General features: G+C 40.8%; 2 protein-coding genes across 3 annotated transcripts; one reads left to right on the plus strand and one right to left on the minus strand.

Moving 5' to 3' along the window:
- Window positions 1-136: 136 nt before the first annotated feature.
- LOC117257259 (protein polybromo-1-like) lies at window positions 137-16516 on the minus strand. Of its 2 annotated transcripts, XM_033627297.2 has the most exons (30): window positions 16404-16516; window positions 13059-13208; window positions 12831-12928; window positions 12585-12732; window positions 12331-12480; window positions 12070-12186; window positions 11915-11983; window positions 11729-11827; window positions 11555-11640; window positions 11390-11475; window positions 11085-11301; window positions 9502-9643; window positions 9318-9412; window positions 8951-9230; window positions 8749-8854; window positions 6950-7589; window positions 6610-6821; window positions 6315-6500; window positions 6010-6167; window positions 5658-5909; window positions 5436-5581; window positions 5071-5228; window positions 4789-4972; window positions 4306-4507; window positions 3987-4188; window positions 3742-3894; window positions 3092-3253; window positions 2650-2702; window positions 844-1054; window positions 137-550 (listed from the first exon to the last, which is right to left on the minus strand). In XM_033627297.2, exons 2-30 carry the CDS (start codon window positions 13197-13199, stop codon window positions 387-389), a joined length of 4917 nt encoding a protein of 1638 aa, XP_033483188.1. In that variant the 5' UTR covers window positions 13200-13208; window positions 16404-16516; the 3' UTR covers window positions 137-386. The 2 variants fall into 2 exon arrangements, with proteins under 2 accessions (XP_033483188.1, XP_078024238.1); XM_078168112.1 differs by lacking the exon at window positions 3092-3253 and having other exon boundaries at window positions 3826-3894.
- A 2377-nt stretch (window positions 16517-18893) lies between these two features.
- Window positions 18894-23343, plus strand: wdr77 (WD repeat domain 77). The gene is made up of 10 exons (XM_033625854.2): window positions 18894-19306; window positions 19693-19878; window positions 19970-20111; window positions 20241-20290; window positions 21374-21444; window positions 21718-21775; window positions 22361-22432; window positions 22517-22625; window positions 22708-22776; window positions 22861-23343. Exons 1-10 carry the CDS (start codon window positions 19198-19200, stop codon window positions 23006-23008), a joined length of 1014 nt encoding a protein of 337 aa, XP_033481745.1. The 5' UTR covers window positions 18894-19197; the 3' UTR covers window positions 23009-23343.
- The last annotated feature ends 8 nt before the right edge of the window (window positions 23344-23351 follow it).

The following is a 23351-nucleotide window of genomic DNA, read 5'->3' on the forward strand; positions in this document are numbered from 1 at the left end:
GGATAGCTTTTAGAAGATGCTTAAATTACAACCTAGACATGTGATCATTGTTTCCAAGTTTCAGCTATTGTATATTTCAAGTGATGCATCTCAAACATACAGTAGGTTCCATATTAAGTAAATAAGGATAGCCAAGTTGAGCTCTTCACATTTTAATAGTGAAAGCATGAAGGCATTCATAACAGAATGACAGCCATTAACAATAATGCACTTAGAAGAGTATATCTGAAAACTAAAACAAAAAAAACAGCTTTAACACAGAAAACAGCTTTTATAACTACAAACACATCTTTAACCGACAACACAAAGTTAACATTTTTTAGTGAGCTTGGCCCTCTTCCTGTCTCACAGGCGCAGAGGGAACAGAGGCTCAGGAAACAAGCATGCTACAGGTTGTGTGTCTGACGCATGTTTAAGGTGTCTCGCAGCATCAGGTCACGGAGTCGCCAAAGTGCATCTGCCATTGTCTTGTGGGCCCCCTTACTCTTCAGCCAGTGGGATGGTAGTCTGCTCTCTTGCTCTTTTGTGAGGCGCACATCTTGTTTTTGAACTGAAAGTGCACAAATAAAGCATAACAATAATGTTTTCACCATTCTACATTGATTTGTTAATAACCATTTGGGATTAGTAAATGTAATATTATTTCAAAGGTTTAATTTGTGTATAAAAATATATTTAAGTGCATGCAAAAAAAAATTGAAAGTCTGCTGTAGATTAATGCTAAAATCAGGGTTCAGTGATACAAGTTGGACAAGCAAAACCCAGAAAAACAGATGTTAGCAAGTGTGAACATCATTTCATGAAAATTGAAAAAACAAAACAAAACAAAAAAAAAAGATTTACCTGTGAGAGCTTGGTCCCATTTGCTAATAGTAGGGGACTCTGCAGTAAGGCCCTCGATATATCTGAGGTATGCCTCAGAGTGGAGTAGCCGCTGAGACTTGGCTGGTGGGGACACAAACACTGGGGTGGAGGGCTGCTGGTGCGCAGGTTGTCCCACCTGGCCTTGTCCTGGGTACGGTGGTGGAGCCTGGCCTGAGCCCATCATACCCATCTAATGGAAATATTTACCTGGTTTAGTTTAAAATTCGTACAGCACTTTATCACTATCTTCAGATAATTAAAGCCTAAATCTGCAACAGGCGTGTGTGAAAAAGTCACAAGTATCACATAGTGGTTGTACGTGGTCTGTTGATTAGGGCTTTAAGAACAAGGTTTGCCATCCAAGGAGGCAGGGGTACATCCAACCAGACCCCCACTCACCAGGTGCCCTATAAAGGAGCCCCTAAGATCACACATTAAAAAAAATATAAATTTAATTGTACTGTTTTTTTATTGATTTAAAACATTCACCACTGTAATCTGTATGGCAACATTTAATATCATGCAGTGGGCTGTGCATCTGCCATTCTCCTGTAACTCTGTATTCTGGTGGCATTGTGTTCCTACAAAGTTGTCTGTCCCCTTGAGGGGGCCTCCTAATTTTAATTTTGCTTTCTCTCTTTGATTGAGATGGAAATTAAATAATTTAAATTGATTTTTAAAATGCTAAGTTTAACAAATTTTCAAAAACAAATTACTCCATAATTAATTCAGTGACTTAAATTAGCCAATTATATAATTTATACATTTGACATAGCTCTGTGTCCCGTTTTAAATTAGTGCTGGTGGGATTTTTTTTCAGGGATACTGTGCTATAATCTGTAAGAGCTGATGTACTGCAAAATGGACAAAAGAATAACAGAGAATATGAAACTGAGATGGGCATCTACAACTGGGCATTAACTTGTGTTCAGGTTGTTGTTTAGAGTTATCTGAATAATTAATTATATTAGATTTAAACCATCATTGAGAAACACAGAGAGTGAAAGATTTTTTCCTCATGTTTATGAGGGTGTGTTTGTCTGTTTGCGAGTGTGACAGAAATGGATACACTGGTTTATTGTGGGGGATTTATGGCTGCAAACTGTTCTTCTAATCGTAGCATAAGGGTAAGTTGGCAACACTGCTGGTTTTATCCATACTGCAGTCATATTATTGACAATGAGGGAGGTATTTGTTTTTTTATTGCCAGTTTTACAGAGTAAAATCTTGTTTTGTGATATCATCAGATCTGTGGGCTTTTGCGCTCTTCTTGGTACTTAAGTTATGTTGATATTGTTGCCCACTGGTGGATTAGTGTGTGGATTATTGCCTTGCATGGCCTGCCTGTCTCTGTATTAGTGTATGAGCAGTAAAGGCCTGCCTACTATTCAGCTTTGGCTGCAGCAGCACCTGTGACTGGCAAACATATGTTACTATTATGATAAGACAAATTAACACCAAGATAATATTTGGCATGTCACAATAGAAGATGTAACTACAAAAGAGCAAAATCATAAGTAACTATATAAATGTTTTAAATTGATATGAAGTAAGTACAAGCTAGAGTGTGTTTCTTCAAATGGTGCAGTATTTTTAGCTAATTGTAAGTTACTAAACTTAAACTTGAAGATATTTTAGCACAGCTTGATGTGGCCTTATGAACTTCTGGATGTTATTCAGGTCTTTATCCCTCTCTGAACCACAGATCCATATCAAGGCAGCAACATGTACCCAAACTCTGATCTTAAATATGGTTTGCAATGATCACAGAGCCTTATAGGTTACCTGGGACCCGTGATGGTTTCCTCCTCCAGGCCCACCTCCCATGCCATTGACACCTGTGGGGATATTCAACACCAAGATGCTATAAAAAATGCAGTTTATATTACAAATACTACATCTAAAGGTCCATTACGGAAATTAACAAGTGTCACTTTTATCTACATTAGAACACTTAGGAATGCCAATTAATTTAAAATTTTAACTGAAACATCTGTATATTTTTTGGAGTCACTGAATTTCTCCTAATGTTATATTGCCAACAAGCCAACTGATATTGAGCAGAGCAAATAACTGAGCTCCAGCTGAGGCAATATGCTCTCAACTGACTAGTCATCATCAATTTAAGGACCTCGGCCTATTGGTACAGGTAGCCCCTCCAGCAAGTCAGATTGGTAGACAGGAAGCAACTGCGTGGCAGGTGGGGTGGCTATGACAGCACTCTTACCAAAGTACAGCATTCCAGGGAACCCAGGCATAGCGGGTAGGAGATGTTGGGGAAAGACAGGCACCCCCATGTGATGTGGTGGCATGACAGTCATACTAACCATGCCTTCAACATGGCCCTGCGGGGGCATCATAGCTGACCTATATGCACCCATCATACCTTCTTTCTTCCAAGGAAGGAACAGCAGTAACACAAGACAGCAACATGCATCAGTCAGAACATGCATCAACTACATGCACTACCAAGCACTCAAAAATAATATATATGCTTTTGTTTAATCCAGAGGTAGTTATGATGGATATGAATGAAAGTAAAAGCCACACAAATGAAAAATGTACATGCACTACTGTCAAGCACTAATTCATTTTAAGTCCCAGTCCTTAAATGGTGTACAGCAACCTTTACACTTCTTTTCTGCACTCAAATGCAGATACGTTGATGTACTGTACAACAATCAAGGTTTGGGCTCATCAATCAAGTAAAATGATGTTAGAGGCAACATAACATTAAATCACAACACTGCAACATCACAAGCATGCTGACATGGGTGTAAATAGGGAACTTAAAATGTGAACACATCAAGCAGTTCAGCTTCTTATTCCAGCCTTCTAGTGTACACTGGGGATCCATCTGCATCTATGAGGGGTTACCTGACACAGGCGTCATGCTGGGATTTAGCATCCCCATGGGGATTGGGGGAGGCACCACACCCATCAGTGCCCCTACTGGGGTACCTGCTCTAGGGGATGTCTGATGCTGGGCCCTGTCACGCTCCTGCTGCTCTGCCACTTTAGCTGCTCGCTCTGCAAAACAATCAGGACAAGCACAGAGTGTCAACTGTATGTGCTTTACAATTCTTGAAACACAAACATTTTGATGACTGATCTAAGCTCACCTTCATATTCTGCTTTCCTGGAGCTCTCCAGGTTTCTCCACTCTGTGCCTACGAGGCGGCTCAGCTCCCCAAAGGAGAAGTCTGGGTGCTGGGCTTTGATGACCGCTCGCATCTCACTGCTGAACAGGATGTAGCCGCTCATGTTGATCTTCCGCTTTGAGCCCTCCTTCTTTGAAAGGCCCTTTATGGATTTTGGTGTGGACTGCAATCAAACACAGAAGAAGTAGTTGCAAAGATAAAATGCTACACACCACATAGCAATACCCAGTTAGTTTGCAGAGGAAATATACATTTCATAAATAAATTCTTCCACCCTGACCTGCGGAGGAGTGTAAGGCATGATATCCATATCACTAGACATGGAAGACTGCATCCGAGGATGAGAGTGGTCTCCTAGCTCGCCATCATCATCCCCAAGATCCTCAAGCTCCTCATCTGTCATATCAGCAAACTTGGCCTCCAGTTCCTCAATTTTCCTGTCCAGCAGAGGGGATGGCTCCTTCTGAGGCACTATGAGCTTCCTGTGTAAGATCAGTTATAGAAATATACTGTGCAATTTACCCATCTTCTCAAAATAAATCCTTCATTTAGGAAAAACTGGCTGCGATACTTTAAGCTTTTCAATCACGAATGAACACAATTTAAGGATTTAAGCCAGCCTACCCGAGAGGATATAAAGTCTCTGTATTTAGGATCAGTGCATGTTTACTTTATAGCTCTTCGACAAATATTTTTGTTTTTCCTCTCCTGCTGCCAACAGTAAAATTAACAGCTAAATGAAATTATGTAAAAGGATTATCACCTAAAATAGTATATTTCATCCTCCACCACTTTCCCAGAGAGAGAAAAGCGTTTAAGACCCTTGAACTTCTTCATCTGCTTCTCACTCTCGATGTAGCGGCTCTCACAGAGCAGGACGTTCTCTTCAGGCACTTCAGTCGGCCGACAGGACAAGTAGTCTTTGAAGGACGACACCACACACTTCCCTGTGAAACAAGAAAGCTGACTCAGTGAATGCATGGAACTTTATCCACTGCAGCATTTAAAGTGTTGGCAACATTAACATGTTCAGTAAGAAGGGTACCTATAATGCAGGTCATAGGGCAAGTCTCCTCGAGGTTGCTAAGGAACACTTCCTTCTTGTAGAACATCTTCGTGGGCTCATGCTCTGTTTCCTCTGGATGGATGAAGATTGGACCAAAGAAGTAGCCCGCTCCATCTCGCATCCACATTTTCTCAATCCTGTTCAATACATACAATACAAAAAATAAGCTGCATTAAATAAATTAAATCAGAAAACCTTTGTATATTCACAAACTGCCATGCCACTGTGCCAAGCTCCATGTCTTCCAACCACACCACAGTATAGAATTACTGTGTCCATTATTGAAGGGAAGGAGGTGACCCACGTGCCCAAAGGCCAGATGAAAAGACATGTATTTACTCTACCTGCCCACTCGGTGGCGCACTAGTCCATGTGAAGCAATGTAAACACAGTCTCCCACTTTCAGCCACAGGTTGTTGTAGCAGAGCTGCTCGTAGTACTGACACCCTGGTTCTCCATTGGTCATATCCATTGGAACATCCTCCCTCTCCTGCAGACACATGTTGCGTTATTTCATGTGTAGTCTGTCATTTTCTAATGGAAAAGAAGAAAACGAATGCATTTACCTTTTCTACAATACCATCTGTCATTTTGATTTCCTCCACCACCTCTGCCGGTTTCTCCTCTTGTTTGGGGGCAAACATGGAGGCCACACGGACGACGGGTAAGGGGACCTCTCTGGGAACAAACCGCACAGAGCTCAAGGGCATGGTCCACATCTTGATCTTCTTGAAGGACTTGGACTTGGCAGAGTAGCGCGACTCACAGACGTAGACATCCTCGGCTCTGAAGCCTTCTGGGTGAAGTTTGAAGTACTCCTGCAATCCCACACACCATAAATATTTGATCAACACTCGAACAGCTGTAGCTCTGAAACAAAACCTCCACCAAACATATTGGAAGAAAGAGAGTATTTACCTTCACAAACATGACCACACATTTGCCCAGGATCTTGCTGATTGGAGCTTTGTTGTAATAGTCGCTCTTAAAAACTTCCTTCTCCAAGAACTTCCTTGTGGCAAGATGAAATGTTTCATTTGGTCTATAGAACCAGCAGCCATACAGCCACTTCTCACCTGCATTTATTAAAGGTCAGAAAAATAACATGAATTAGAACTGGTCTCAATAAAAATGATGTCTTACTGAACTGGAGTAGAAAATATCAACATGCCTTTCTTACAAAAATGCTAATTATTGTTAGATTAGAGTAATATGAGACTGACCAGTGTCATCTTGCCAAAGGCGTTCAATGTAAATGATATGAGGCTGCAGGTTCGGCTCTGCAGGCTCCACATACACATAGTCTCCCACGTGGTACATGCTGTCTTTAAAGCTGCAGTCCTGACTGTATGTGCGTTGCAGGCTAGACTGCCACGATCCTCCGACAGAGTCCTCTCTCTTCTCAGCTTCTGGGAATTCACAAGTGACTCAGTTAAAAAAATACCACAGTATATGGTGAGACAACAAATGATAGAACTTTTATGTACTGTGACCTTCAACATATATTTATCAAAATACCCCTTTTTTCCTCTTCCCTCTTGATTTTGTCCTCCTCAAACTCCTTGGGGAGCTTCTCTTTCTTCTCCTTTTCCACATCACTGTGCAGATGTTTGGAGGTGTAGCTGAGAGCAGGTGACATCAAGATCTCCCCGTTCTTACACAGCTCGTCTCGGATGCGGATGAAGAACTGCTGCAGTTCCACAGCATCCTCAAAAATCTCTGAATCAGTCCTGTAATATACATATGGTGTAACACAACTTTAGCTTTCCTTTAATTCAATAATCCTACAACATCAACGCATAAAAAGATGATTAGACAACTGATTTGATTTTGTACAGGATGGTCAACAGCACCTCACCTGTTCAATCGTCTGGCCTTTTCCAGCACTTCGAACATGTGGTCCTGAAACACATCCAGCCTCTTATAACGCCCTCGATCCACATTAGTCCTGATGATCTCAAAATTGAGTGGTGGCTTGTCAGGATTTGCAGGATCAATGGCAGGGATCTCTGCGAGTGAATCACTGTAGCAACGGCCCTCGTCATCTTGGTGACCGAGCACAGACACAAAGAGGCTGCGGATGAGTTCCTGGATGAGGCGGGGCACATCGGGCACATGGGCGTCATCTCCTCCTTCCAGGTCACGTCTTGTCTCCAACAGCACCCTGTGGAGGACGAGGGCGTCGCGGTAAATCAGAGACTCGGGCTCGTTGTAAGTGCAGGCGTTGTTGAACATGAGCACCAAGTCCTCCACCAGCGCATCCACATCCTGGTACTTATTAGCCAACATGTGGCTTTTGATCTTCTCCATGTCCACAGGCTTCTTGATCGCGATGTAGTAGTCAGGCAGCTCCGCACGAGACGGCAGCCGCAGGAAGATTGTGCTCAGGCGACGGCCTCGTTTGTCTGTGAAGCTCTTGACAGCCTCGTAAAGCTCATTGAGCTTCTGCTGTAAGGGTGTCAGGTACTTGGACTTCTTCAGAGTGATGCTGTTCTTCCCTGCAATCAAATGAAGTGTATGTGTGTTAATAATAACCAGTCTTTCCATTGCTTGAAAAGAAACAATGTCACATATTTGATTAGACTTCACTGAAGCTGACTGAAGGCCTTTATACAATGAGGATGTGATGAATAAACAACATGAAAATGCAAAACATTTTGCATCAAAACTATTCATACCAGCAGCAATGTAAATTTGCAACAACTATCAGGCTCCTAATGACTTAGAGCAGCATCTGGCAGTCCATCTGAGGCAAGTTTTTGTATAGCCTAAGTTACTGTAAGCTATTTTATTGGATTTCCTTTTAGTGAAATGCTTTGAGTGAATCTAAGTTCCCTCTGGTAAAAAGTTATGCAACGTATATGTCTCAGGCTTTTATTCTAAAAGGTAAGAAAGTAAGGAGTGGATCTGTTATGCATCAAGGAGTTTAAAATGAGGAGTCATATGATGTCAAATGGAATATAACACACAAACAGTTAAATCTGATTTGCACCTGTCAAAGGGTTTGGTTGGCGCACTATCATTGACCACAAGGCTGATTGATTCGTTTTACTTAGGCATCCGCAGTCGGCCTTGAGCCGGAATTTATTTTATACAAAAAATAAAGACAAGGGTAAGAATTACAAATCCGCAATTACTGAAAAGGTCCTTAATAAAAGATCATTAACACATGGTTTCTATACGAAAACATTCTATCATATATCTACCACCATCCATTTGAGTGCACCAAAATAGTTCTGTCAGGCCGAGCGTACCCAAAAAGCACCTGAACGGGCACCATCTCTTTATATCTAGTGCCGTCTGCTATAATCCTCCAATATCACAGCTCTAATTACATCATGCATGTGCTGTATGCCACAGCTCCCACTGGGTCAAAGACTGTATCTGAGCCTTCAGTGAATAGCCTTGGTATGTGTTGCCTTTGTCAAGGTAGAGAGGAGTAATTAAGTTTGCAGTCTTGGTTTGGACTACAGAGCCTCCATGTTGTTGTTTTATAATCCTCATTAATATATTATGATTGGTTGATAGCTTTATTGACCTTGTTCAAAAAAAATTGTAGCATGAAAAGCAGAAAAAAAGTTCAAATCAATTGACTGGCATGCAACTTAACTGTATGAAAAAGATGTCCCTGGTGTGTAAAGGCCTTAAGTGACATACTTATTTTCAACTTTGGGGACATCATGTCATCCTCATCTGTGGCTGGCCCAAGATCCCTACGTCTGTCTTTCAGAATCTTCTCTAGGATGTCAGCGTCATTGTAGACCTTCAACATAACAAAGGAGTTCATCATGAGGAGCCTATGCTTCCGGGATGAATTTGACTTACATCTAATCAGATACAAATAGCAAACAGTTCTTACCTGGGAGCCTTCTTCATTGTAGTGTCGAGCATTGCGGAACATCAGCTTCATCTCCTCCACCATTTGATCTTCAGTCACGTACTTGTCTGAGCGGATGTTGTGCTCAATGGTCCTGAGGTCCATCGGCTCCAGGATGACTTTGTAGTAGTCAGGATAGTCCTTCTTCGAGGGCTTCACCATGAAGAGTTCGCAAAGTCTCCGACCAGTGCTGGCTTCTCGCGCCTCAGCCACAGAAGCAAAGAGAGCTTTCATTCGGTTTTTCTTTGTATTCTTCTTGTGACTGGGAAAAAAACGCAGTAATCTATCACTCTGCCTCCATGCACACAAAAAGTAGCTATAGAGAGCTGAGTAATTAAACGTGGCAAACCTTTTTCTTTTTGTGCTGCTGGTGTCAGACGTGGCGGAGGAGAGCATGCTGTCTCCATCATCATCATCTCTCTGTAAAAGCTCCTTTTTTTTCATCTACACAGGTAACAGATAAAACACACATCACATGGCTATGATGCTTTAAAAACACCACAAAGCTGATGAATGTGTACATTAGGACCGACCTGCTGAATGTGTTGGAGCTTGAGCGCGCGCTTGTAGATGGACGAGTGAGGAACATTGTAGCGCTTGGCATTCTCAAACATCCGCATCAGATCAGAGTCGATATGCTCAACACTTTCATATTCGTTGCTCTTCATCTTGTTCCTGTGGGGAATTACGGGCTCTCACATTTGGGAAGGAGGGCACAGAAATACTGTACTGTACACTGAGTGTGTGTGATGCCGTAGGGGTAGAAAATAAAAAGAGAGAATGTTGGTGAAACAAAACAAATCAATGATGAAAACATGAATTAGAGAAAATGTAGTAAAATGTGTTTCAATCCAAGTAGTATCTGTAAATTCTGTGATATTTCTGCTTGTAGAGGCTGTATAAAAAGACAAATTCATATATTATTGCCACTACAAAAATACTAATTGTAATGGGTTTATTGAACAAACTCCTTGATGTAGGACATAGTAAGGCTCCCATCACACAGAAAGCATTCTAGCAGCTGGAGGCGCCTTTTTGTAGGAAAGAAGCTTTTTGCTGATGGTTTTGCGTTGCAACGCGCCTTGCATTTCTGCACTCTAGGCGCCTGGTGTTTTTGACAGAGCGCCCCGAACTCCTCCAGTTGAAAAAACTTCAACTCAGAGCGGAAAAGCGCCCCACACCATCTCTTAGCAGTTAGCAGTTGCTGGATACCCAGAGCTATACAGCCTGACGATAGACAGCAGGTTGTCAAACTGCCCCCGAGTCATCCTAAAATATGCCTGGAAACAGCCATCATCGAGGTGAAGCTCGTAGGCCAGCCGGTGGTACTCCCCGTGATCCACCCTCTTTTTTTAGGGTGTCATGTACCCACACAGATCTCTGTTTACCTGTGCCCAACAAACTATTTGCTGACAGCCTCTCATACTCAACCAGAGCTACAGCAAGCACCCTCTGCCTGAAAATTTTAGGAACTAGATACTAATTATGGTGAAATAAACAAAATACATAAATGGTAGATTGAGTACACTGGAAGGTAAGGGTAAGGAGGTGATGGCGTGGTTGCCTGGCAACCTGCAAACAACTTTCTGTGTGATCAGGGCCTTAATTTTCTGGTAGATATGTTGTCTGACACTGACTTCACAGCATCTAGTGAACACTTCAACCTAGCCGATAAATAAACTTTTTTTTTTCCAAGAACATTTTAGAAGGTAACCTAAAATTCTGTTGATAGATAAACAGATTTATATTCACATGCAAACTAGTGAGAAAAAAAACTTACCAATGACAATAAAAGCATGCAATTTTTTAGGGGGAATTAATTGGAAATGAAATAGAGATCCGTTTGGTATTAAACCCCCAAATTAATACTTTGTTTTCTCTGAGACGATTGTTACCAATGGGCTTTCCACTTTAAATTAACTTTTTAAAAGGGATTTAGGTTAAAAAAAATGACTTAGAGGCAAAAAAAAAATAAAAAATATCAAATCACCACTAAGCAAGGAAAAACAATAAAGACAGATTTCAATGTTGCTGATTATTAACTTTGTCCGTTTTTTATGGCCACAAACAAATGAAAAGACACACAGGGCTAAGATCAGTTCTAGTTCTGTCATACTTGATCTGATGGAGGCAGATGGGCTGATTGATCTGCTGGTAGTAGTCGGGGTAGTCCTTCCTGGATGGCAGCTGCAGGAAAGGCTCAGAGATCAGCTGGCCCTGGCTGTTCCTGGCTCCCCGCACAGCCTCATACAGCTGGAAGATGGGATTGCTCATGTCCATGTTAGAGGTCATACTCTCCGCCTCAGATTCCCCCTCGTCGTAGTGGACAGAGCCTGAGAGATACAAATGAGAAATGACACAATTCATTATACAGAGTATCTTAATGTCTGATGAATGTCAAATAATGAGGTAAAAATGTACCGGAGAGAATGCCTTCGTCATCACTTTCGTACTGAAGGGCCATGGTGATAGCTGAGAGGCGGTCTCCCTGGGCAGTCCTTCTGTTCCTGACCGAGACAGACAGAAGAGCGACAGTTAAAATCATGACTGTATACCACGTTATTCAAAGAGCTGTCTCCTATTCACCTGATACGAATGCTGGACTTGATTGGCTCTCCGTGCTCCATCTCAGACTTCTTTTGTGCAAAAATCTTTTTGATTGTGTTCGCATCCTGGAAACAAACGAGCGGGTCACAGGTATGTGTGTCAAGCACAGCTAATGATATCCAGGATGTGTCATACTCTCAAATGCACACTCACCTTAAACACTTGAGAACCAGGCTCATTATAGGTTTTGGCATTCTTGACCAGCAAGTCTATATCTTTAGCCATGGCGCTGACACTCCTGTAGTGGTTCAACTGAAAGCAAATATATTGGACATTGATCAACAAAATGCTGTAAATGATATATGCTGCATATTTGATGTAGGAGATGTAATAGCATACCTGAATCTTTTGAGCGACGATTTTCAGATCTATTGGTTCCTTAATGATGGCATAGTAATCTGGATATTGCTAAATGATAAAAAGCAAACTACACATCAAAGCCAAGTCACTCATTTGACTGCTAACATCTTAAGTCGTACTGAAGATGCTCGTACCATTTTAGAGGGAAGCTTCTGGAACAGCTCGCTGACCACACGGCCAGTGGGCTCAGTGTAAGACACCACGGCATCGAGGAGCTGCTCGAGGACCTCTTTCAAGCAGGTAGGTGCAGTCTGTCACACACAAGCAGTCACACAGTTTAGGTAAGGAAATAGTGTATCACCCTCAGTGATATACAGTGTACTGTATATATTCCATCTACACTGAAAGAAGAGTCGTATTAAATTTGTGTTATCAGTAATGTGTGTGAGTGTCACCTCATCCTCAGTGGACCCTCCTGGATTGTCTTGAGCATCGTACCCATCTTCGTCATCATCATCATATTCCCCTCTCTGAACAAATTCATTCTTGGTTCGCAGGTAGAGGTCCCACAGTTTACAGGCTGCCCTGTACTCAGGACTGTCAGACTAGACAGACACAAACAAGCAATACATAATTCATGTAAGTGCACAACCTGAGCCATGCACAGATGCCAACAGACATATGCATATTTTTAGTTGGGTTTTTTTACCTTGTAATATGTTTTTGCATTGTTGAATAACAGCTGAAAATCACTGGTGAGTTGTTCAACATCATCGTACTCCTCCATCTTTAATTTCTGCTGGATCTTCATCATGTCAATGGGCTGAGACACCACGTGGTAATAGTCCGGTTGATTCCTGTATGAAACATGGACTTACAGGTTTTCTGTGTCTAACGTTTGTGTTATATTAATATCGTAATTACATATCGTATGACCACTCATCCTTTTCCTCACCTTCGTTTGGGGGCTCTGATGAACAGCTCACACAGCATCCTGCCCTGGTCATCCTTGTAATCCCTGATTGTGTTGTACAGTTCATGACAAACAGCAATCTGCAAGGCAAAGAGTTAAACACTGAAAAATACTCCCATCCTTTCTCATGTCAACGAGTCAATCTGTGTGGCTGTATAATTCTGACGGTATGTTAAAGGGAAAAACAGAAACAGAAATCTGTAAAATTACAGGATCCACAGTTGGAATGTTTGAGGTCCTTCTCCTCTTTCTCCCAATTGAAGACATTAACGATGAAGTCTGGCTATCGTCAAAATCTCCTCCACTCACACTGCTTGACGGGGATGTCGCCCTTCTCCTTTTCAAGGCCATGGCGAACCCCTGAGGTAAAGAGCCAGTAAAGAAACAAGTATCACTGCATGGAGCTACATTCAAGCTATGACATTACATACTCTGATTTCCAACATTATCTAAACAGGATATAAACAATAGAGATTGAGAGAATGAGCTTAACGAGGACACTGGCTGTGCTTTGAGGCAGTCAGTTACACCTGGTGACAGTGTTGCCATCTATTCAAAATAATACAGACCATGGCTACAACAATTATTTTCATTAGCAATAAATCTGCCAATTATTTTCTTATTTATACGATAAATTGTTTGGTCTATAAAATGTCCAAAAATAGTAAGAACAGTCCATCCCAGTTTCTCAAAGTCAAAGGCAATGTCTTTAAATGTCTTGTTTTGTCTAAAGCCCAATGATATTCAGTTTAATATTAAATATAACAAAGAAATGCAATAACTCTCCTCATTTGAGAGGCTGAAACACCATTTTCTGCCATTTTTGCATGAAAAATAACTTTAACAATTAATAAATTATCAAAATAGTTGCCCATTATTTTTCTGTTGATCAATTGATCCATTAATTGACTAATCTTTGCAGCTCTCATACAGAATATAGTTCCTCAATAAACAGTAATGGCATTCCTTTCCTCAAAAACATTGTATAATAAAAAAAAAAAAATTAAAACATGTGCTAATTTTATAACTCTAACTACAGCAGGCAGAAATGATCTCTCCTATCAGTGTGCTTGCTCACTTCAGATGTTGCCATGTTTGCTAGAAATCAGAGGCGGGGGACATTATGTACAAATGCCACATAAGTCAATATTTAGCCCCTCTGCTAAGTTTCAGTGTTCAGTGTTTAACTGCAGTGGTTGGTGATGTGGAGTGGGATCTTTTTTGAACATGGTGAATCATGACATGCAGCTGGTGTCTTATTTATTGCTAAAAATATATGGCACTTCTGCTTTGGCTTGCCATGCAGTCATTAACAACACATTGCGTAATCTCTCTTCCCTGCACAGACACTGTGTGATATATGGATATAGTCATATGTGGTATATACTGTAAAAATTCAATTAATAGCCTGGGCTATTATTTGCTTAAATCACTGAACTCAACAGGCCTATATATGGGACAAGCCTTTAATTCCTTTCACATAAAATTGTTGCTCAGCAAAAATCAGAAAATTACAACCAATTCTTGTATTTAAACCAGTATAATATCATTTGTATAAAAACTAGACTTCAGATAGTATATCAATTATGAATTATTCACTTGATCTACCTCCGACAGACAGCGCATCAGAAAAAGAGTTACGTCACTCGAGGATTACAGCACTCGGCATAATGAATCAACACCACTTTATCCTGTTAAAACAATACTAACAACTTGGATTAATTTTCATGAAAAAACCTTTTGATTCTTTCGATCTGAGGACCCTTAAAGAAATATGAATAACTTGCAGAGTAATCAAGGAATGGACACATAATTTGAGGTAGCCAACAACCCAGTTTTATACGTCTAAAGAACCTCAATGAACAAAAGTGAACTGCTAGGCAACCAGACCAGGCGTCTACTTGAGACAGGCCTTTATTTGTCAAATGTCTCGCCACACCGGGCTAGTAAAAGGAACTGGGCTTTTAATTGGGACTAGGCCTTTAATGGAATTTTTATGGTAAGCGCATTCACACCAGGATAGTCCATTACCTTCATTTGGTTCGGTTCATTTACACACTGCACTTTTTAAAGCGGACCAAACCGCCTGGACAATGTCACACAGTTACAACAGCTGCTCGTTTGGGGGGTGGTATTGCCCGAAACGACCACTGACCAGGAAGAAAAAAAGCACGAGGAAGAAGAAAACTGGCCAGGACTGAAAACGGAAATCTATCCCCTTCAGCCCTTCAGCCCCGGTCTATATATGTCTATGCTTCAGCTGGCTTGGTCACCACAAAAATAATGGAGCAACATTAAATTTATGCAGTCTTGGGGTAAGCGCCTGCACCTCCTCACTACTCCACGTCTGCCAACGAGACATTTTCCAACTTTTTCTTTTTTGACCTCTGCTTCTCCCGGTTCGCGTTGTTGGCTTTGTTTTTTTTTCTACCCAAAATGCACTGCACTCTACATCACTTCCTCTGTTTGGTTCGCTGGATAGTCCGTTTGCATTACCCACTGTAAGCAAACCACACCAGGGTTCACTTGCAAGTGAACCGAGACCCCCAGTTTTCAAGCAGACCATGGTTCGCTCATTTGGTCTGTACCAGATTTCGAATGAGCGTTCACAGCACTCCAAATGAACCGAACTATCCGTGGAAGCGGACCAGGGTTTGTTTAAAGCGGACCAAATAGTGACAGTGTGAATGTGTCCTAAGAGACCAGACATCAGAAGTAGGCTTAAGGTATAAAGGTGGCGTCTTCTTCTTCATGACATGCCCCTGTAGGGAATTGGAGGTACCTTTGAAGAAACTTTAAAATAAAAAATGTTGGAATATCTTACAGTTTATTTTACATTTTAAATTGATTGTCACATAATGTACCATTAACGTTATAGATGCTCACACTCTGTGTAGTGGAAGCCCTATGCCTTTTGGATAGGAGACACCAACATGTCATCCATGCTGAGTAACTTCATGTCACCCCAAATGAACTTTGACCCTAAGTAAATGCTTTACTCTACACAACTGGACGCGGGTGTTAAATTCATATAAATTCTCCTATCAACTGTCAACAGATATAATCAATTCAAGGCTGTTTCCAACAGGCCCTCTGGTCCCCTGGTGGGTTTTATGCTCCGTATTTTCAGATGATCAGAGGTGACAACCACACCGGTTTATTACCATCACCTGAGATGACACGTCCCGCAGCGTACACCACTGATGCTGGCATGTCTGGAGGTTTGACTCCACAAAAAATGTTAACCACTTCCTCTATTGTCACCTAGCTAGCTGCGAGCAGACCGCAGCCCGGTGTGCACACATCAGCAGTCACAAGCTAGCACAAAGGGCAGCAGCTGTCCACCTACCTGTCACTCAGCGCGGACAGGTAAACTGACCACAGAGCGGCTAACGTTAGCTACAGTCAACGGTTAGCCGTTAACATCACTAGTTAGAGCCGAGACAAAGGCATCACTGTAACAGCGTCTAACGTTACAGAGCTACCGCCGAGTCAAACTACGACACCTGATGGAAAACATTTCAGTGTAACCGCTTGACATAGTTGTGTGCTTACCTTCTGGGAGCACGTTACTACACTCACAAAATCTTTAATAATCAAGAAAGCCAATCACTTATCGATTTTAGACCGAGAGACAGAAGTGTGAAGGTAGCGGCGAATCAACCGCCACTTCCGGTTGATCGGCTTCAAAATAAGAGCACACATAATGTCTTGGTAGTGAAAACTGCGTTTGACATGATTACAAAGATAATTTCCCCTCTTCTCCCTGTAATGTGGGTCATTTTTATATGCATGTTGCTTAATGGTGACCACTTAAGTATTTATAAGCCATATCCATGGCACAATTAAAACAAAAAACCTAAGAATGACGACGTTGCTTATAGTGAAATAAGAGTATCACACTTCCTGTTTGTTGAATTCAGCTTTACACCTCGCCATTAAACCGGCGAACAAAACCACTAACCTGCATAAAAAACTACATCAGCTACGTCAGGTAGTCATGTTCACATACATGCATCCTGTTTTAACCATGTTGTATCCCTACTGGCTTATTTTGCAACCTTCACCATCATCAAGAGAACTAATGCTTGTTTCTCTATGTGCAATGGACAGTTCTGTACCTTAAAGATACATTTCAAATCCCTTGAATTCCTGATATGTCTTCTGTCTTCCTTTTTCAGTTTTCAATTTACTGTTGCCTTATCACTAAACTCATCCTGAGAAAAAATCCAAATGACAAAGTACAGTTTGGCTGTCAGAATTTTTCTCTTACTGATATCTGAAGTTAATCAAAATTAAAGCTGCATTCAAGCCACAAAGACATCATAACTTTATTTTCACAAGTAAACACTTAATTTTAACAGGTTTTCAAGCCTAAAAGGCTGTAAAACAATGTTCTACAACACTCAAACATGTAACCACTTTAGCACATGACACTAATAATCATTTTTGCTTTGTCAGTAAATTAAAGAGATAAGATTATGGTTACAAGTTATGGTCACTTGTCATACAAAAGGATTAAAAGCTCCAAAGAGTTCACAAAAACAATGAGATGACTTTTCCTTTATTCTTTCATACGCCTTTAAAAAGGATTCATGATTGCCACTCCTACAGTCTTGTGCAGGTTATACCACATTTTTGAGAAATGACTAATTGTAGCCTATCATTTAAAACAAAAATGGTCTATATATATTGTATCAACAAGTGACACATCACAAGAAACATGTAAGACAATAATTAGCTGTAGTGCCATCTAACATAAGGAAAATGTCAAATAAAACTGACAAAAACTTTTGATCAAAGTAGTTGTTTTCTAATAAAATAATGTTCATGGTTATTACATTTGTATTGCAAGAAGTAGTGAACAAATACTATGCTGACAGGACAAGTTGATGTGTCATTAGGTAATATTCAAAATCAAATTGAAAATTGTACTTAGAGAGGTGTTTAAACAAGGTTGATGTCTGACATATGTCTGCTATGATAAGCCTTGAAATCTGATGTATTCATGTAAAGCTGTGACCAGAGTAGCCTGGTCAGGCTGAGGGAAACACTGTGATTGACAAACAACTTTTTGTTTCAGTCAGCTTCTGTTTTTTTGAATACATGGCTTAATGTCTTGGTGAAGTCCATCTTTATAGTCTAGGTGAAGACTGATAAGCAGAACTACGATCACAGAAGCCTACGGAGCATATTTCTAAATTGTCTCTAAATAGGACAGAGAATTTTATGTTTTCGTGGCACAAGGTTTGGAATGGATTTCAGGTTGGCCAGGCCCATATCTGACATAGTCAACTATATGCACATGCTCGGTCCCTAAGATCCTCTGACTCAAACCTTTTGATTGTTCCAGAGGTCAGAACTAAAAGGCATGGAGAGGCAGCATTTGTAAATTATGCCCCCTAAGCTCTGGAACAGTCTGCCTGAGGGTCTTAGGGGCTCTACATTTGATGAAACTTTTAAATGTAATCTTAAGACGCATCTTTTTTTAACATACTTTTTCCTGAAATGTATTTTTAACTGATGGTTGTTTTATCTTATCTTAGCCTGTTGTTTTAACTGAATTTTACTTTATATTTTATTTTTTGGTTTATTATTATTATTATTATCATCATCATTATTATTATTTTATAAATAATTTAAATAATATACATAATTTTAATTTATCATTCTCCATCACAAATGTTTTGTCTTTTATGTGTTGCATTTTATGCATGAATTGTGCTATATATTATAGTAGTATTATGATAATACTACTAGCACTACTACTACTACTAATAATAATAATAATGATAAGTTAATAAATAATAAGTTAATAATACAATTTTATTTGAATGCTTTGTTTTATATATTTATATATTTTATATGAAAATGTGTTTTTTTGTTTTTACTTGTTGCTCAAGAGTATCATTTGAGTGTTGTTTATGAGTCAAACTAAATAAATCAGGACAATTAAATTAAATTAATGAAATGTCCTCGTTGTCTCCACACGATGGCAGTAACGTTATTGCACTAATAACAGCACCAACTGCTGTAAACTCTCAAATAAGACGTAGAAGAAGAAGCCGCACCACCACCGAAGAAGAACAGGAGGCTCCGGGGCAGGAAGTGTCTGTTCATCGCTCCCATGTGTTGCTATTCAATCGAACATTCATTCTTGACACGACAACTTCAGCTAATTCCAGCAAACTCAAGCTAACGTGTTAGCTATCTGCCCCCAAATAAATCAAAGGGGAAACCGGTGCTGTCTCTGCGAGCTAACAGCACCAGCTAGCTAGCTAACGTACAGCTCGCGCTAAAGTTGTTTGGATAATTAGAGCTGTAGCCACTGGAGAGGCGCGGTATCTGAATGAAAAGTGCAGTGGATACAAGCATGATCAAGGAAAACCGGTGGAACATCCCCCCCAATGCTCCAGCGTGCATGGAGAAGCACCTGTGCTCGGCGCAATACAGAGCAGGTAGGTAACAAGAGAAGCTAGCTGAATGTTACACAGGTAAACACGTGGTGCCGCTAGTCGGTTATTGTTTGAGTTTGTTTACATATGTGCTGATGTTCAAGGGTCCTCTGGTGATTTGGTGTGTGTACAATAAACCAAAATGATAAATAAGACTCTATTTTTAAAGGTGCACATGCTCAGCAGCCCAGCTAGGTTCTTCAGTTTGTAGCAGGTGTCTTGATGATAGGTAAACAAATTATATTTTGCAGCTTAGATACAAGATGGTGTGTAGACTGGATGCTAACTGAATTAAAGAGTGACTCTTAATAATGCAGTTTAGTTATCTGTAAAGACAGCATTAAATAAATGTGTTTCTAATGTTTGTCTTTTATTGTCTCTCCTCACAGATGGTACTCTGCTGCTCGGTGCCTCCAGCCTCACTGGCAGGAGCTGGCAGGGATCTGTGTGGATCTACAGTGACCCTGAGCAGGCCCCCAATGAGGGACTCTGCAAAGCTGGCGTGCAGACTGAGGCTGGAGTCACAGATGTCAAATGGGTGTCAGAAAAGGCTGTCGTTGTTGCATCAGACTCAGGTCAGAAGCAGATTCCTAACAATTTTTATTAAAGCACTGGTCTTGAGACTCGAGTATTAAACTGGATTTTGTTTGACTGGTTCCTGTGCAGGTGCCTTGGAGCTGTGGGAGCTGGCAGAGGATGAGCGCCTGCTGGTGAATCGCTTTACCAAACATGAGCATGATCACATTGTTACCTCAGTGAGCCCAGTTACTGGAGCAAGCAGTGCCGTTACTGGGAGCATGGACTGTCGGTGAGAGCCTGTTTTACATGGATACATGCACAGCTGTAGAACAGAAGCATGTGGATCAATTATGTGTTAAGCTTTGTGTTTTTCTGCCCGTCTCTCCTCAAAATGCATTTTCCCCTTTGTTCACTGCAGAATTAAAGTCTGGGATCTCGGTCAGGAGACAGCTGTCACTACCTACCATGGTAAGGGGACACTGCTCTCAGGTTTTCTAAATAGTAATAATTAGATGGGTTTTTTTTGTTAATAATGTTAAGTTATCGTCAGTTCAAGTTTTTGTTTTATATTTGTCACAAAGTTTAAATCTTTATAGTGAAATGTAAAACAGAACTATTATCTTGATTCATGCGTCTTAAAGTTTCAAAAAGACTTCATTAAAATTTGGTGATTCTCATCTGGTGCAGATCTAAGATTTATTTTAAGTAATTTGCTAAAACTGTGACTTAGCCCTTTTTTGAAAAGTTTTATTTTCTCATAAACAACTTGAATTAAGACAATTCTGCAGTGTTTCCCCCAATTGACTGCTGTTATGTTACGTTTTAAAGCAGATTAAATGTTCTATAATTAAAATAAATTTGCAGCATTCTACAGTTTTGGCAAAAGTATGATTGCATAATAAATGTCGTTATAGAGTGCCCCAGGGAGGACATTTTAAGTATGTGTTGCCCTGGTTCCCTCGTCAAAAAGCCTGTGGGGTCTTTCCATTGGATTTTGGATTATTGCAGAAAATAAGCTCTCTGGCAAACAGAAGTTTATGATACTTAAACATTTTGTTCAGCAAGATAATCTTCACAAATAAACACCACTTTTATGATATGATTTTTGAAGCCTAAATGCAACTGCCAGAAGTAAAAAGCTAACATGAGGCTATAAACAAACTACACCAAGGTTGCATGACTCAACATCACTACCGAAACAAGGCTGAAAAGTGTCAATGACGTCTGTAGTGTCATGTAGCCACTTGTCAACAACCACCTTTTCTAAGACACACAACAGCTTCAGATTTCACAAGGAGGTTATTTACTGACGTATTTTATGTCATAGAAGACAACGTGACAGTCCCTTAAACTCGTGTGAACCACAGACCTTATTTCAGGCATCTAACCAAAAACCATTTCAAAAATCCTGCTGACTTCAAGGCAAGGGAACCAGGACTGCTAAAGTGCTGACTCATATCTGGCTTTTAGGACTCATTCCTGAGGCACTGTATTAACAAAGATGGGAAGAAAACATAATTAAATATGTCCCTTAACTTTTTCTCTCTCCAGCGCACACACAGCCAGTTGTCTGTGTTGCTTGTAGCCCCACAGATGAGTCTCTCTTCATTTCCTGTGGTCAAGTAAGATACTAATCAGCAGTTTGCATGTGTAGTTGTAAACAAACACCTAACATACAGTAACTGATGGAACTAGATCTTGAACCACCTTGCTGCATAAAAATGTGCATTTTAGTGAGGATGACGTTATTTTTTTCTTGTGCTGTAACACTAGAAAGCTGCAGTCAAAGCTCTGCACCAACACATAGTCCAGCAGGAACAAAGAGCAGAAAGAGAACTGTAAGATTATACTGGTCCTTATTCAGACTCAACCTGTTGTTATCCTTCATCTCTAAGGATGGCCGTGTGCTGATGTGGGACAGGAGGAAGCCAAATAAACCAGCCTCAAGAATAGGTGAGCAACTTGTCCAAAGAACCAGGACCAGACATTTTTGCCAGTTTGTTGACAGATTTGAAATTAATTTTTACTACAATAAAAATTAGTATTGCTTAACGATAAGTAGGGCTGGGTATTGTTTAAAGAAATCATGGTACCAATACCCTTAAAGTAACGGCCAAATCAGGCCAAAGATTCGCGACTAGACAAAACCGTTTTAGAATGTTGCAGAGAAAAGTTGCAGTAGTGTGAACTGGCGGTCTGAGCTCGATGTCACCTGCAACTCCATTGGTCAAATTGCCAGCAGCTGGTTTTAGAACATAAAGCACGTCACCTGTTTGAACAGCCAATCAGCTTGTTGTGAAGTCTGCTGGTCAAGTCAAAATTGCTTGCTGCAGTAGATACTCTGTCCTCACCAAGCCCTCTATATCCATCTTCACAGTGTGCCGGTGTCGGATGGCTACCTAATGGTTGTTTGTCCAGCTGATTAAACAAACCTTGATCTTGTGACTGTTCATCCCAGAATCAAATAGTTTGTATAGATAATTTAATGGTAATGCATCTTCTCAATTGTATTCCATTGCCGTCTTTTGCTTGTCTCAGATGTAGAGACCTCCAGATGCTCCCCCACCACTGTAGCCTGGCACCCCCACCACAGAAGCACCATTGCTTTCGGTAAGGCCCAGCAGCAGAGCACTGATTGATACAGACATTAAATTGGCAGTCCCTGTATTTCTGATGATGCTTCCTATGCCTCAGGTGATGAGCTGGGCAGAGTGATTGTGAAGGATTTCCTGGGAACAGAGCCGGCTCGGGTGGAGAACGTCCACAGCCGCAGAGTTAATGGGCTCGCCTTCTCTACACATAGGTAAACATTAATTGCACCGTAGCATCATTAGCTCTTACATTGCTCCTTTACAAACTTATAACTAGTTTTTCCTCTCTCCCAGTGCCTCCTTGTTAGCCTCCATAAGTGATGATTGTTCCCTCGCTGTCATGAACTCTGACCTGCAAGAAATGTGAGTCCTTTCACAGCATACTAAAACAAATGCTCAACCTCCTGAAGCATTTCAAAACACTTATCATGCATTCCTGTTCTGCAGATTGAGAGATCGGCAACATCAGGACTTTGTCAAAGGTGTGTGCTGGCTGCACGGTGGCTCCAACACACTCACAACCGTAGGCTGGGATCACCTTGTGCTTCACCACACGGTGGGTCCGGCTGCTGAAGCCCCCGACTCCTCCTCTTAGACCCAACAGATGCTCACACTCTTCGGAAAGAGTACATTTTAAGATAATTACTCTCCCCCCTATTTTTGAGGGGCATCTTTGCGTGTCTCAACAGTTAAATGTAATACATCCGTCAGGAAATATGGACTCATTGTCATTTAGTAATCCAGATATATGCAGAACATTTAGACTTTTGCTCTTGGCCTCAGTGCACTACGCTGCTCTACCGTTACATTCTCTCTCCATCCACTTCCTTCATACTGTATAGCATTTCTGTGTGTACTTACATTTGAGGCAACCCATTTGTATGTATCAAGCATCATTTTACATTAAAGATAACTTAATGTTGTAATAGCAAGAGCAT

This window comes from Epinephelus lanceolatus, chromosome 1 (assembly GCF_041903045.1).
Source record: "Epinephelus lanceolatus isolate andai-2023 chromosome 1, ASM4190304v1, whole genome shotgun sequence".
NCBI classification, from domain to species: Eukaryota; Metazoa; Chordata; class Actinopteri; order Perciformes; family Serranidae; genus Epinephelus; species Epinephelus lanceolatus.

What these genes read in the sequence shown, in the direction of transcription:
- wdr77 (XM_033625854.2), top strand. Translation starts at nt 19,198, where the DNA reads ATGAAAAGTGCAGTGGATACAAGCATGATCAAGGAAAACCGGTGGAAC. An exon ending in TAAACCAGCCTCAAGAATAG is followed by an intron (nt 21,776 to 22,360) that starts GTGAGCAACTTG and finishes TGCTTGTCTCAG; the next exon opens with ATGTAGAGACCTCCAGATGC. An exon ending in AACTCTGACCTGCAAGAAAT is followed by an intron (nt 22,777 to 22,860) that starts GTGAGTCCTTTC and finishes CCTGTTCTGCAG; the next exon opens with ATTGAGAGATCGGCAACATC.
- LOC117257259 (XM_033627297.2), bottom strand. Translation starts at nt 13,199, where the DNA reads ATGGCCTTGAAAAGGAGAAGGGCGACATCCCCGTCAAGCAGTGTGAGT. An exon ending in ACAATGAAGAAGGCTCCCAG is followed by an intron (nt 8,855 to 8,950) that starts GTAAGAACTGTT and finishes GTTATGTTGAAG; the next exon opens with GTCTACAATGACGCTGACAT. An exon ending in GAGGGAAGAGGAAAAAAGGG is followed by an intron (nt 6,501 to 6,609) that starts GTATTTTGATAA and finishes GTGAATTCCCAG; the next exon opens with AAGCTGAGAAGAGAGAGGAC.